The sequence below is a fragment of the Oncorhynchus kisutch genome, linkage group LG26 (assembly GCF_002021735.2).
Source record: "Oncorhynchus kisutch isolate 150728-3 linkage group LG26, Okis_V2, whole genome shotgun sequence".
Classification (NCBI taxonomy): Eukaryota; Metazoa; Chordata; class Actinopteri; order Salmoniformes; family Salmonidae; genus Oncorhynchus; species Oncorhynchus kisutch.
This window is the reverse complement of record NC_034199.2, coordinates 19,770,153-19,785,242: the sequence shown is the minus strand read 5'-3', so window position 1 is coordinate 19,785,242 and position 15,090 is coordinate 19,770,153. Positions and strand designations below refer to the sequence as shown.

General features: G+C 43.5%; 2 protein-coding genes across 9 annotated transcripts in view; one reads left to right on the top strand and one right to left on the bottom strand.

Annotated features, from left to right (window-relative positions):
• LOC109871045 (ubiquitin specific peptidase 9 X-linked) overlaps positions 1–9,781 on the top strand; it is an 83,063-nt gene extending 73,282 nt beyond the window's left edge. For 5 of the 7 annotated variants that reach the window (XM_031805936.1, XM_031805939.1, XM_031805938.1 and 2 more), the window contains 5 exons: positions 160–316; positions 4,472–4,684; positions 5,533–5,643; positions 7,779–7,883; positions 8,050–9,781. In XM_031805936.1, the coding sequence (XP_031661796.1) occupies positions 160–316; positions 4,472–4,684; positions 5,533–5,643; positions 7,779–7,883; positions 8,050–8,247 (784 nt within the window). In that variant the 3' untranslated portion in view covers positions 8,248–9,781. The remainder of the gene's footprint in view (positions 1–159; positions 317–4,471; positions 4,685–5,532; positions 5,644–7,778; positions 7,884–8,049) is intronic. The other 2 variants (XM_031805940.1, XM_031805935.1) reach the window with 1 other exon arrangement.
• A 427-nt stretch (positions 9,782–10,208) lies between these two features.
• On the bottom strand, positions 10,209–12,852 carry rpl8 (ribosomal protein L8). 2 transcript variants are annotated; one of them, XM_020461820.2, is made up of 6 exons: positions 12,810–12,852; positions 11,857–11,999; positions 11,578–11,719; positions 11,196–11,414; positions 10,574–10,689; positions 10,209–10,401 (listed from the first exon to the last, which is right to left on the bottom strand). In XM_020461820.2, exons 2-6 carry the CDS (start codon positions 11,992–11,994, stop codon positions 10,243–10,245), a joined length of 774 nt encoding a protein of 257 aa, XP_020317409.1. In that variant the 5' UTR covers positions 11,995–11,999; positions 12,810–12,852; the 3' UTR covers positions 10,209–10,242. The 2 variants fall into 2 exon arrangements, with proteins under 2 accessions (XP_020317409.1, XP_020317408.1); XM_020461819.2 differs by having other exon boundaries at positions 12,732–12,832.
• Between the last annotated feature and the right edge of the window lie 2,238 nt (positions 12,853–15,090).

Below are 15,090 nucleotides of genomic sequence, written 5' to 3'. Positions count from 1 at the left end.
AATTATTTTAATTGTGGGCTGGGACAAAAAATGGCACACCCTTGTGGCCCTCTAGGAATGGCTGGTTTCCCTGTTTGGAATTTCGTCTCTGGTTGATTTTCTGTTGTGCCAACATCATAATTCCTGCTCTGTTTTTTCTCTCCCTGCTTGGTTGTGTAGGATCCACAACGTGCTGAAGGGTATACCAGATGACAGGGATGGCCTATTTGACACCATCCAGCGCTCCAAGAACCACTACCAGAAACGGGCCTACCAGTGTATCAAGTGCATGGTAGCCCTCTTTAGCAACTGCTCTGTGGCCTACCAGATACTTCAGGTATAAGAGACACAACTACACTATGCTACCATCTGAATTAGGGATGGGCATGAGTAATCTAGTACTCAAACCGACTTCAAAGCTCCATCTTTAACCAAAGATCTAAATGTTTTCAAACACAAACTATTTAGTGGAATGTGCATTGTGGCTGCCCGAACGGGCAAATGACATTTTGTCTTGAAGACGACATTAATTTGCTATGACTCTAGTGTTCCATTTGTGCATTTGCGGGGCATAACAAAAAAGGAGACCAAGCCAAGCATTGCACAATTTTTCTCCCTAAATTCCCTTTCCCCTCCGTGTGTCAGTCACTCAATTGCGTTCCGACTGCTCCCTACACACACACACACACACACACACACACACACACACACAAACACACGTGCTGAGTGCACACCCAAGATCCTGTTTGGCTTACAGAAATAAATGCCTATGAAAAACATATCTAACTGATGGGATACACAAGCTACATTCCTTGCCAAATGACTACAGCTTTATCACAAATTCAAAATGGACTGGTTGATTGAAGTAGGAAAATGTGTTCCAATAACGTGCAGCAGTTTTGGAATAATTGCGTCCCGTCTATTTTCCGCTTAGGCTACTTTGCGAACTGCTAGTATATAATTGGTTAGTCTAGGCTATAATCCCCCTAAACATAGACAGGTTCCACACTGAAAATACACTAAAACATTTGTTTATTAAGACAAAGAGCATATTTTCATCAGAATCATTAAGCATAGGCCTACTCACCAAACCGATGTCGCGGCCGTAATTAATCACCATGCAGTGTTCAATGTGGAGTTGTTCATCCATTTTAGAAAATTCCAAAGAACGGGCAGAATGTACAAAGTTGGAACGTCTGTATACAGTGGGACAAAAAAGTATTTAGTCAGGCACCAATTGTGCAAGTTCTCCCACTTAAAATGATGAGAGAGGCCTGTAATTTTCATCATAGGTACACTTCAACTATGACAGACAAAATGAGAAAAAAAATACAGAAAATCACATTTTTTATGAATTTATTTGCAAATTATGGTGGAAAATAAGTATTTGGTCACCTACAAACAAGCAAGATTTCTGGCTCTCACAGACCTGTAACTTCTTCTTTAAGAGGCTCCTCTGTCCTCCACTCGTTACCTGTATTAATGGCACCTGTTTGAACTTGTTATCAGTATAAAAGACACCTGTCCACAACCTCAAACAGTCACACTCCAAACTCCACTATGGCCAAGACCAAATAGCTGTCAAAGGACACCAGAAACAAAATTGTAGACCTGCACCAGGCTGGGAAGACTGAATCTGCAATAGGTAAGCAGCTTGGTTTGAAGAAATCAACTGTGGGAGCAATTATTAGGAAATGGAAGACATACAAGACCACTGATAATCTCCCTCGATCTGGGGCTCCACGCAAGATCTCACCCCGTGGGGTCAAAATGATCACAAGATCCCAGAACCACACGGGGGGACCTAGTGAATGACCTGCAGAGAGCTGGGACCAAAGTAACAAAGCCTACTATCAGTAACACACTACGCCGCCAGGGACTCAAATCCTGCAGTGCCAGACGTGTCCCCCTGCTTAAGCCAGGACATGTCCAGGCCCGTCTGAAGTTTTCTAGAGAGCATTTGGATGATCCAGAAGAAGATTGGGAGAATGTCATTTGGTCAGATGAAACCAAAATATAACTTTTTGGGTAAAAACTAAACTCGTCGTGTTTGGAGGACAAAGAATGCTGAGATGCATCCAAAGAACACCATACCTACTGTGAAGCATGGGGGTGGAAACATCATGCTTTGGGGCTGTTTTTCTGCAAAGGGACCAGGACGACTGATCCGTGTAAAGGAAAGAATGAATGGGGGCATGTATCGTGAGATTTTGAGTGAAAACCTCCTTCCATCAGCAGGGGCATTGAAGATGAAACGTGGCTGGGTCTTTCAGCATGACAATGATCCCAAACACACCGCCCGGGCAATGAAGGAGTGGCTTCGTAAGAAGCATTTCAAGGTCCTGGAGTGGCCTAGCCAGTCTCCAGATCTCAACCCCATAGCTCCATTCCGTTACTTTCTTTTTCATTTATTTTTTATTCAGTGAGGTCATGCAACTTATTGTGACTTGTTAAGCACATTTGTACTCTTGAACATATTTAGATTTGCCATAGCAAAGGGGTTGAATACTTAATAAGTAAACATTTTGATACACTATACTTGCTTGTTTTGTCTCACAAACTCGAATTAGGCTAACTATTCTAATTTTAACAACCAGGAAATGGCGTAGCGAATTCTGCATAGTGTATCTGTAAATGGCACTTATTTATGGCGCTTATTTATTGACTGAATATTCACTGAGTGTACACAACATTAGGAACACCTTCCTAATATTGAGTTGCACCCCCTTTTGCCCTCAGAACAGCCTCAATTTGTCAGGACATGGACTACAAGGTGTCGAGCATTCCATAGGGATGCTGGCCCATGTTGACTCCAGTGCTTCCCACAGTTGTCAAGTTTGCTGGATGTCCTTTAAGTGGAACATTATTAATACACACAGGAAACTGTTTAGTGTGAAAAACCCAGCAACGGTGCAGTTCTTGACACACTGAAACCGGTGCACCTGGCAAGTACTACAATACCCTGTTCAAAAGCACTTAAATATTTTGTCTTGTCCATTCACCCTCTGAATGGCACACATACACAATCCACGTCTCAATTGTCTCGAGGCTTAAAAAGCCTTCTTCAACTCCTCCCCCCATCTACATTCATTGATTGAAGTGGTTTTAAGAGGTGTGCTCGTGGCTTTCCCCTGGGTTCACCTGGACAGTCCATGTCATGGAAAGAGCAGCTGTTTCTATTGTTTTGTACACTGTGTATATATGGGGCAATTGAGCAATTACGATTTATCTGTAATGGTTAGACAAATTAGGCATTGTTGGCATAGGCCTATAGATAAATGTGATTTATTTCAATTCTATGTTTTTATTGCGGGACATGTATTCTAAAAATACAGGCCTTGAGTTCTATACTAAACAAAAATATGAACGCAACATGTGAAGTGTTGGTCCCATGTTTCATGAGCTGAAGTAAAATATCCCAGAAATGTTCCATACACACAAAAAGCTTATTTCTCACAAATTTCTTTACATCCTTGTTAGTGAGCATTTCTCCTTTGCCAAGATATACCAATCCTGTCAGGTGGATGGATTATCAAGAAGCTGATTAAACAGCATGCTAAATACACAGGTGCACCTTGTGCTGGGGTACAATAAAAGGCCACTCTAAAATGTGCAGTTTTGTCACACAACACAATGCCACAGATATCTCAAGTTTTGAGGGAGGGTGCAATTGGCATGCTGGCTACAGGAATGCCCATCAGAGCTGTTGCCAGAGAAAATAATGTATATTTCTCTACCATAAACCTCCTCCAACGTCATTTTAGAGAATTTGACAGTACGTCCAACCGGCCTCAGAACCTCAGACCACGTGTAACCACGCCAGCCCTGGACCTCCACATCCAGCTATTTCACCTACTGGATCGTCTGAGACCAGCCACCCGGACAGCTGATGAGTTTTTGTAAATAAAAATAAATAAATGTATCCTTCGTTTAACTAGGCAAGTCATTTAAGAACAAATTCTTATTTACAATGACGGCCTACTCCGGCCAAACCCGGACGACGCTGGGCCAATCGCCCTATGGGACTCCCAATCACAGCCGGATGTGATGCAGCCTGGATTCGAACCAGGGACTGCAGTGACGCCTCTTGCACTGAGATGCAGTGTTTTAGACCACTGTGTCACTCGGGAGCCCAGAAACTGAGGAGTGTTTCTGTCTGTAATAAAGCCCTTTGTGGGGAAATCTCATTTTGTTTGGCTGGACCTGGCTCCCCAGTGGCTGGGCCAGGCTCCCCAGTGGGGTGGGCCTGTGCCCAACAAGACCCACCCATGGCTGCGCCCCTGCCCATAGATTAGGGCTTAATTAATTTATTGAATGTCAAATGCCCATCTCTAGTCTGAATCTAGGAGTAATTTTATTCTGTAAATAGCCCTTCATTGATCTTTTTATTTTTAAAAATGAAATCATATTTTCAGGATTCAGAATTGCAACGGAAGGAAAAAGGTAATTCATAAGCACTCTTAGTAATAGTATGTGTTTCTCTGTCCTGCAGAGTAACGGGGACCTGAAGCGTAAGTGGACGTGGGCAGTGGAGTGGCTCGGTGACGAGCTGGAGAGGAGGCCCTACACAGGGAACCCTCAGTACACCTACAACAACTGGTCTCCCCCAGTCCAGAGCAACGAGACCTCCAACGGATACTTCCTGGAGCGCTCGCACTCCGCACGCATGACCCTGGCCAAGGCCTGTGAACTCTGCCCTGAGGAGGTAAGACTCACACCAAATGATGCACACACACACAACACAAAGGTAATACAGTAGTATCTAACATGGATGCATGGCCGAAATGGTAGTAGTTGTAGTAGAGAAAGGTCAGTATTGGAAAGTCCCTCCAAAAAAGTGGTGTCTTTTTGAAGGATGCATCATTCTGACCTTGTTGGTTTTGACCTACAGAGTTAAAATGATGTAATGTGGAGACGCGGAGCTTGCCTGTTGTAATAATAGTGTTAATGAATTTGTAAAACAGAGCAGTGTTGATTATGTGGGACCTCAATATGCAGCAATACATAAACTATACCATTTTCTTTGTGATGTATTGTTAACATGTTGACGCTAACCATCTGTTTTTTCACTCTTCTCTGTCTCAACTATTTTCAAGTGTTACTGGAACTGAATGTTTTTAAAGCTACAGTTGAGAGTTCCAAGTTAGCGCAAAGGTTATTTTGGAAACTGAACTGTAATCTGCTGGGAAATGATTTCTTAAGTATTTTTGTAATCTTCAGAATTTATACATGTTTTTACTATAGGCAAGGGCTTTGAGTTTTTGACACATTTTATTTCCAGTTTATACGCCCATAGTATATTGTAAGCTAACATTATTACAATACTCTTTTTCTATAATTTCCCTTATTTGTGTTACAAAGTTGTATTTGCTGAAGCTCGGTGTACATTATGTCCAGCCTAATTGATCCTTATCATAAATAGCGATATGATAGAAATGAAATGATATGCTACTTTAAAAAAAAAAAAATCTACGAAGAAATCCACTTGAAAGCATCGTTTATTGACACCTGTATATATTATGCAATGATATCAATAATGCTATTTCAAACTAGTGTCACTTAACGAAGCACGGTGAGGCGGTGTCTGAAGAAGATGCTGCCATGCGGAAATCGTCCTCGCCACAGCAGCTTTTGCCAGGGGAAGGGACAGGACAGCAGCACACTGTAAGCCCTCATACATAACCGCCACAGCCACCCTTCTCCTCCTCCACTCTCTCTAGATGTTCCATACAGGGCGATGTTACTGCTGTCCACTAGCACAGTGACACGAGGAGAGTAGTCTGGGCAGTAACAACACACACACAGTCTGGAGTATTGGAGCAGGACAATAACAGATGGCAGTGACGAGATGTCTGCTCGGCTGTTTGCGTGCTGCTCCCAAAAGTGATTTTGAAATTTTGTGATGGTGCAAATGATTCAACCAAAAAATCCTTTCTGAGTATCTATGAGCAGCAAACAGAGAGCAAACGTTTCCTCTTTCCAGTCCGGTAGCAGTGTCCCATTGGTTACCTAAAGCAGCACTGACTTCCTGGCTTCCCTTACGTTTTATTGGTTCTCCATCTCAACGTAACACTGTTAATCCAATCGATACCGTTTGTTCCTCCTCCCAAAGCAAACTCAACCTGCGGTGTGACTGGCCTTATGACACAACTGATCGAAAACTCTTAGCCTTGGCTATAGTGGATGATGAGGTGCTAGCCTAGTGTTGATGTCATGTAGTGTACTTACTGTGTGTTCAAGTGATGTTGTTTTTGTGTTGAGACTAGGTCTACATAGGGGCAACCTGTTGTTTGTGCATCAGCCATGTAATGGCATGTGTTAATATATCGCTAATGAACAGTTCACGTCTTAATGCTGATTGTATTTTTTTAAATATATATACATTTTTTTAAAACCCCTTTTTCTCCCCAATTTCGTTTTATCCAATTGGTAGTTAGTCTTGTCTCATCGCTGCAACTCCCGTACGGACTTGGGAGAGGCGAAGGTCGAGAGCCTTGCGTCCTCTGAAACACTACTCAACTGCTTCTTGACACAATGCCCACTTAACCTTAAGCCAGCCGCACCAACGTGTTGGAGGAAACACCGTACACCTGGCAACCATGTCAGCATGCACTGTGCCCGGCCCGCCACAGGAGTCGCTAGTGCGCGATGGGACAAGGACATCCCTGCCGGCCAAACCCTCCCCTAACCCGGACGACACTGGGCCAATTGTGCGCCGCCCCATGGGTCTCCCAGGCGTGGCTGGCTGCGACAGAGCCTGGACTCTAACCCAGAATCTCTAGTGGCACAGCTAGCATTGCAGTGCCTTAGACCACTGCGCCACTCGGGAGGCCCATGTTGATTGTTTTTATCGGAAACTTTGCCTTGCATACAGTTAGAATTGTAACCCATCTATATGCATGTCCAATTTTATAATAAATCTGGACAGATGGAATCACTAGTTTAGAAAAAGCATGTCTTTGGAGCACAAGTTTAATTGACGATAGGCAGCACCTACTTTACCCACACGTTATTGTAGGATTACAATAGGGGTCTGTAGTAGTATTGAGTGCATGTTTTCAGGCACATTTCCAGTACAATAAGTTTGTTATATCATCAACCTACCTCTACCCCACTTAGACTAACACACAAGCTGTTCTCTATCCCTGGTTTGTCTGGTCACATGTTGTAATGTGTTCAGCTGGATGTTGTCGTGTGTCAGGCGGTCTTTATAAGCAGACCGAATCATCATAGACACAGGGCCAGTTGATGCAAGCACAAAGATGCTAGTCTAAAGATAACACTGGCCTAACTGCCACAGAACTATCATGGATTGAACAAACTGAAAGCAGTGTGTTTAAATCCTTCAGTTTTTCTCGGATCCAGTGCATTCGCATCTAGTATTAGACCCTTCAAATTAGCCCATATCAACATTATAAGAACAGCTCTGGCCCCAGTCCCGTTGGTGTTATATGGAAACATGAGCTCGTTAAAAGCATGTCACCCACCACACTGTGGAGAAGCTCGCTAGCGGAGAATAACACCCACTCACATAACAAAGTCTCTTTTCTATGTATACCTCTGTCAGTTGATATTATTACATCCAAGGCTGTCACACTCTCCTACACAGCATGTGCCTCGCTTTCATCTCATTCTGTTAAAATATGCTAAAGTAGGACAACGTTCCCATTCAGGGCAAAGGCATATTAACAGACTCTTTGGTCTGCTATTGGGTCCATAGACTTGAGCTGTGTGTGAATGTTGGTGTTAGGTAGAAAAATGTATAGGGAATAAAACTATTCTTTGACTTCATTTCCCAGGAGCCCGATGACCAGGAAGCCCCGGAAGATCAGGACACCTCCCCTCCAGATGACATCTCCCTCTACCCTCATTCGTCTCCGGGGACTACGACACAGTTTCAGCAGGTACACATCTACTATATTGTAGAAGCAGCATGATATTTAGACTTTTAAGGAGCCATGTAAACAGAGACTTCTCAACAATTGAAGAACCTATGGCAGACATTTTGGGTCAAGTTACACCGCATATCAGTAGTTTTTACAAAAAACTGATTGTTTTCTCATTCCCCAGCAGAACAACCACCCCCACGGGCAGCCGTACACAGGCCCAGCTGCCCAGCACATGAACAACCCCCAGCGCCCTGTCCCTTCCTCTGCCCCAGTCCCAGGCCCTGTGCCCGGCACAGGCCCACAAGCACAAGACAACTGGGAGAGCACTGAGGAGGTCCCCTCCACCACCTCCTTGGCCCCTGCTCCGCCTAAGGAGTAACACCGGCCCTCCCCTCTGCTGTGCCTCCATCGTCCTGCTCTCTTTCCTCTCGTCCTCCAGTCGACCGACCGAGCCCCTGATCAGGGGCCTCAAGGGCACGGCAGGGCAGGGCCAGGCTTCACAGCTCCTCTCCAGGCCCCTACTGTGAGTCTCTCCCCCTCCAGCCTGCTCCTGTGCTGCCTGTCTGGAGGGGGGGTGCTATCCCCTGGGTTCTTATGCCCTGCAGACTGGGGCCTGGCTGCTGTCAACAGCAGTGGGGTAATAAACATAATGACCCAGGCCTGACGATGCTGATGCGCTTGTCTACATGACGGAAAGGTGTACATAATATGTTCATGTTTTGACTGTTCAAAAAATTAATACCCCGCAATAGCGTAACTTTGTCAGGTTTGCTGTTGGGAGATAACAAAAAAAATAAAACGCTTAAGAGAACTCCTTTTTGTTTTATCACCCATGCGCAGCAGTGCGATTTGGTCTGACATCAGTTACTGGTCATTCACCTTTAGGAGGACACATATTAAGCTCCTTGACAACCTCTTGACCCATGCCAAATCAACTCACGTGCTGGGGTTTTAGTGTGAGACATGGAATGGTTGGGTGAACTTTTACAGTGTTTTGGTTGATGTGAGAAAGTGATGCAAAATTGTTCTGGCACTCTCATTTGCCTTTTATTTTTGTTCTGGTAATCCAATCCTTTCGGAAGCTATAGATAATATGCTGTAACATTTAGCATGGCTTCTCACCAGAATAGCGTAGCGCAAGGGGAAATGTCATCCCAACTGATGTCCTTAATCCTAAAGGACACTTCCTTTAGGCTTTTTTAATGCTCATCTACCCCTTGTTGAACCAATGTAAGAATAAGTGGCTTTTCAATTGCTCATTGTTAAAATCCTCCAACTTCACATTCGGCGGTCAGTTTAGTTTATAGGAATTGAGAAAATTAAAAACATATGCAACAGATTTGCTCTGCCAGGCTACCTGATGTGTACTAGACTGTGGTTTGCTTCTGTATCTTTTTGGTAGAGCCTAGTCTTAGACGACCCCTACCATTCTTTCATGGAGCTCACCAGGCGGCAGCATCGGAGACCTCTCCCTCCAGGGAGAATGGGAACACAGTAGGGTTAGAAGATATCGGCTGGTTAGTCATGTTGCAACTTGAGCTAAACGTAAACATCAGTAAATACTGTATTTAATTGGTAAGTTTAACCGTGTATTTTTTGGATTTGTCAAATACCAAATACTCCTGCAAATGAAAATATTCTGCACACCGTATTATATTTAAATATTTTGCTCTTATTTTATAGAATTTATTTTGTTGTATTTCACAAAAAGAAATGTTTGATTTGAGGAACATTTGTCCGTGTTATTTTTAATGGAGATTGACTGAACAGAGTTCTGCGCCCAGTTTGCCGACTTTTGTTTTGGCCATGGTGTGACGTTGAATTCTGGAGCTACAGTCGCGATGTGAACTTTCAAGAGGTTTTGTGCACAGAAATATAAAATAAAAAAAGCATTGCCCTTAGCAGATAAAGAACATGGAATCTTGACTGTCTTTTGTATATATGCAAATACATGATGCACATTGAAACTATTTACTTTCTGGGTGCTCAGGATGTGCCTAAAACTAAATGGCCAATACCTACATGCAGGATCTTACATGCTTTGCAGTGTATTGAACTTGGGCTTATAAAATGCAGCATACTAGATCGGACCTTGTGATACCATGATTAAGCTCCCTTTATTTATGGTTGGGAAAAACAATTTGCAAAATGTGTGCTTCGGATAAATGCCATTAAGCAGACGAATTATGGTGATCCGGCCCCATCAACCACACTCAAATCTACTACACTTTTATAAAATGTAACCCCCACTGCTAGTTGAGTGCTACCAAAAACAGAGCGAATTGTCCTCGTATCCAACTCCATGGTTACAAACACTGGCTCTACAAAAGGAGTCATAGATCAGCTTCCTTGGAACATTTTATTGTAAAGGGAGTTAGTTCTCCTTCTCCGTGACCGTCTTTGTTCCACGCAGTCTGCCTGTACGACGGGCAGCAATGAGACCGACCTTGCGACCAGCGGGTGCATCCCTCCTGATAGTTGAGGGTTTTCCAATATGCTGGTGGTTACCACCACCGAAGGGATGTTCAACAGGCTAGAAAGAAGTTAAACATGTTAGCAAAGGGCCATTTACAAACATCAGGTGCAGAGAAATAATTATTTTTCCAGAGATTGAGGTAGAACATAAGATTTTTAAACATAGGGCTGGATGAAAATGCCTGAACCTACCCCAAAATAAATATGCAGAAGATTTCATATCCACTTACATTCATGGCCACACCACGGACACGTGGCCAGGAGTTCCTCTTGGCCTTGTACTTGTGGTAGGCACGACCGGCCTTCAGGATGGGCTTGTCAATACGTCCACCTCCGGCAACCACACCTGAAGCCCAGAGGAGAGAGAACCATTAAGCATTGGACAGGATTTCCTGCCCAGGCAATATGCTCTGAAAGCAACCATGTCAGGTGCGATGACCTGTATTCTTAACAGCAAATCAGAATTGTAGCCGCTGAAGTTTCTGGTCTCTAGCTTAACCATCTGCCTAAAAACGACCAGTCACCAAATCGATCCAAAATACTGCATATAGTGCAGCTGAAAATCAGAGCAGATTCCTTATACTTCAAGGATCCAAGAGAAGGTCGTTAACTTGACAATCTTATTTTACTAGGCAAGTCCGTTAAGAACAAATTCTTATTTTCAATGACGGTCTAGGAACAGTGGGTTAACTGCCTGTTCAGGGGCAGAACGACAGATTTATACCATGTCAGCTCGGGTGTTTGAATCACTGGCAAAGGTTTGTGGTCAAAGATCAAAATGTAGGTCATGCATCCAAGTCTCCCAATTAAAACAGAAAGCATCAGCAAACATGTCATATTTTGTGTTCTTACCAACGACAGCTCTGTTAGCAGAAGCAATGACCTTCTTGGAGCCAGAGGGAAGCTTGACTCTGGACTTCTTGGTCTCTGGGTTGTGGGAGATGACTGTGGCGTAGTTCCCAGACGCCCTGGCCAGCTTGCCCCTGTCGCCAGGTTTCTCCTCCAGGCAGCAGATGATGGTTCCCTCAGGCATGGTGCCCACAGGCAGAACATTACCAATGTTCAGCTGAGCTGAGAAGGGAACATTTATTAAGGTACCAGGAATTCACATTGTAGTTGGAGATTAGATCCTAAGGGATGACAACTGCCATCTAACCAGCATAGCATAGTATGTGTTAGACACAGGGTTGTTAACCTGTAGGCTGCCAAGTACGTGTCAATCTCCATTCCTTACCTTTCTTGCCACAGTAGATGAACTGTCCGGTGTGGATGCCCTCAGCAGCAATGAACAGCTCAGTCCTCTTCTTGAACCGGTAGGGGTCACGGAAAGCCACCTTGGCAAGGGGAGCACCACGGCCAGGGTCATGGATAATGTCCTGAGCGAGACAAAAGTCAGGTCCAAAGCAGATGGATGTTACACAAAATAAACTACCTAAAAGAATGCACGGCAAACGCAACTTTGGACCTTGTAGAAAACATATTTAACAGCAAAAGCTATTGTGAGAGCGCTTACCTTTACGATTCCCTTGATGTAACCATGACGTTCTGCGAAGTCAATGTGTCTGAGTTTAGCGGCACCTTTTCTGTGCTTCACGTGGGCTTTGAACACGGAGCCTGCACCTTTTCTCTGTCCCCTGATAACACGTCCCATCGTGACTGGAAAGAAAAATTGAGAGTATTCTGTTAGAGCCAGGATAAAAGTAGAGATTTCTACAGTTCAACAGATATACTAGCAATAGCCTACATGATAGCAAGTTACGCCATATTCATGAATGTGTAACGTTATGTAGCTACTCTTATTTGTATTTGCTCAACAAATACCTGCCACTTGACGCAGTTAGCCACTGAAGAAATGTACAGTATCTACCTAGCTAGTTAACCAACGAACTCTGAAATTAAGTAGGGATCCTGTTCTGCAAGAAAGGTGAATTGATAACTGAAAACTTTATATAATAAAAATGGACAATACACTTGCGTGTATGGTTGCTAGCCAGACATCATGCGGATTTTCCTAGCATGCCAACACTAGTTAGCTACCTCTAAAACTTAAGACGCCAACACACTCACTACACTATACAAGTTCATCCAACTAGAAACCATGCACATAAACGTTGGTTAAAATCTATTGTGAACTACTCTACTGCAACTGCCCGGCGGCTCTACGGTCGTGATAAATACAGAACGTCTGAACAAATCACCGAACCAGAAAATCGAGCTACCAGCGGCTAGTGACCAACTACTGTAAGGTACACCAAAACGACAGGCCATGTCACTGCACACCCATACACACACCACTCATCCATGAATTAAAACGCAATAATCACATTTTGTCGCTTAAATAATAAAACGACTATACTTAGCAGTGTTTATTATATATGTTCTGATTACATTTTCGAGAGGATGATAGGATTTTAAACCAGATTTAACTCGGATTATGTGAAGAGAATAAAATCGCCATTCCCCTACCTAAACCCCGATGACGGAAAGAGGAAGAGTCCGAAGATTTCTTCCGGTGAAATATACCGTGGGGCTGATGGGAACAGTAGGCACGTGTTTTTTTTGCTGCTGTGAATTAGATTGCCCAACAGATGGCAGCAGATCATTAGCAGACATCTATTTGTGTTTGATAAAGCTTCCATTGCTTTACACACACGGAGTACAGAGCAGGACGCATCCAGGGATGTCTCATCATGTAACTTCACGATTTAATTCCTTTTCACCTCCGTAATTACACTAATTTTCAAGTGTTAATGCCATGTACAAAAGTACAGTGAAATGCCTTACTTGCAAGCACTAAACCCAACAATATCGTAATCAATATAGTACTAAAAAGAACATAAAGTAGAACAAAGAGCGATGTTCCACTCCTCAGAAAATATGAATATCTAAACACATACAATTTCCCAATTTTTTGCCCTTTAACACTGAGTTCACTGTCAGGTTAAATAAGGTTGTTGACATTCCCAAAAAGAGGTAGGCTAAATGCCTGGTAAAAGAGGTAGGCTAAATGCCTGGTCTGGTGGATTGACCTGTGGGACAGACAAGGTTTGCGTTCTCCTGCTCAGATGTTGCTGATGCATGCCATATCTTACAATGCCTGGATAGGTATTTTACGCATCAGCAAACCACATCATATGGTATAGCAATCTGGTGCGCAACCGCACAGTCAATGACATGGCATGCAATCATTGGGTGATGCATGCAACGACTGATTAAGGGAACACGGCCAATGATTTCTTCTTCCCAACTCCTGCTGCTTCCCGTCATCCCTGTCTGTGGCTTGCTATTATGCAAATCTTCCACAGCCAAACTCTGCCACACAGCCTATTACCTCTGATTAACCTGATCCCCTCAACACAGGGCCTGACAAACGCATTTGGGGCCCGGGGCACCGGCCTCTTTTTTTGTCTGGAAATCAGCTAACTTCCTGAATTTCAACACATTTTGCCATGGTGCAGAGAGAAAAATGTGCAGTTTATAACACTATTCTAGACATGTTCTTTCCTTATATCACTGAGCTAGAAGATAGAAGGGAGGAAGGAAGAGGTGAAGAGAGATAGAAAGGGAGTGGCAGAGCAAGAGAGGAGTCTGAAGAAGGCATTAGGCCATGTAAGAAAATAGCCTCTTGTTGTGTTTCGTCCTCTCCTTATCTGTACTGACCTGGCAGGACAAGGGGGAAATCAAATCAAATTGTATTTGTCACATGCGCCGAATACAACAGGTGTAGACCTTACAGTGAAATGCTTACTTACAAGCCCTTAACCAACAATGCAGTTTTAAGAAAAATACCAAATAAATAAAAGTAACAAATAATTAAAAAGGCAGCAGTAAAATAACAATAGTGAGGCTATATACAGGGGGTACCGGTACAGAGTCAATGCGCGGGGCACCGGTTAGTCGAGGTAATTGAGGTAATATATACATGTGAGTAGAGTTATTAAAGTGACTTATGTATAGATAATAACAGAGAGGAGCAGCAGTGTAAAAGGGTGGAGGCAATGCAAATAGTCTGGGTATCCATTTGATTAGATGTTCAGTAGTCTTATGGCTTGCGGGTAGAAGCTGTTTAGAAGCCTCTTGAACCGAGATTTGGCGCTCAGGTACCGCTTGCCGTGCGGTATCAGAGAGAACAGTCTATTTTTTATCATTTTTATTTCACCTTTATTTAACCAGGTAGGCCAGTTGAGAACAAGTTCTCATATACAACTGCGACCTGGCCAAGATAAAGCAAAGCAGTGCGACACAAACAACAACACAAAGTTACACATGGAATTAACAAATGTACAGTCAATAACACAATAGAAAAAATCAATATACAGTGTGTGCAAATGAGGTAAGATTAGGGAGGTAAAGCAATAAATAGGCCGTAGTGGCGAAGTAATGACAATGTAGCAATTAAACACTGGAGTGATAGATGTGCAGAAGATGAATGTGCAAGTAGAGATACTGGGGTGCAAAGGAGCAAAAAATATATATATAACAATATGGGGATGAGGTAGTTGGATGGGCTATTTACAGATGGGCTATGTACAGGTGCAATGATCTGTCAGCTGTTCTGACAGCTGATGCTTAAAGTAAGTGATGGAGACATTAGTCTCCAGCTTCAGTGATTTTTGCAGTTTGTTCCAGTCATTGGCAGCAGAGAACGGGAAGGAAAGGCGGCCAAAGGGGGAATTGGCTTTGTGGGTGACCAATGAAATATACCTGCTGGATTGCGTGCTACGGGTGGGTGCTGCTATGGTGACCA

Excerpts from the sequence above, each read along its gene's own strand:
- rpl8 (XM_020461820.2), bottom strand. The coding sequence starts at position 11,994 with ATGGGACGTGTTATCAGGGGACAGAGAAAAGGTGCAGGCTCCGTGTTC. Across the intron at positions 11,415-11,577 it reads CATCTACTGTGGCAAGAAAG|CTCAGCTGAACATTGGTAAT; the intron begins GTAAGGAATGGA and ends TTCCCTTCTCAG. Across the intron at positions 10,690-11,195 it reads TGCTAACAGAGCTGTCGTTG|GTGTGGTTGCCGGAGGTGGA; the intron begins GTAAGAACACAA and ends TCTGGGCTTCAG.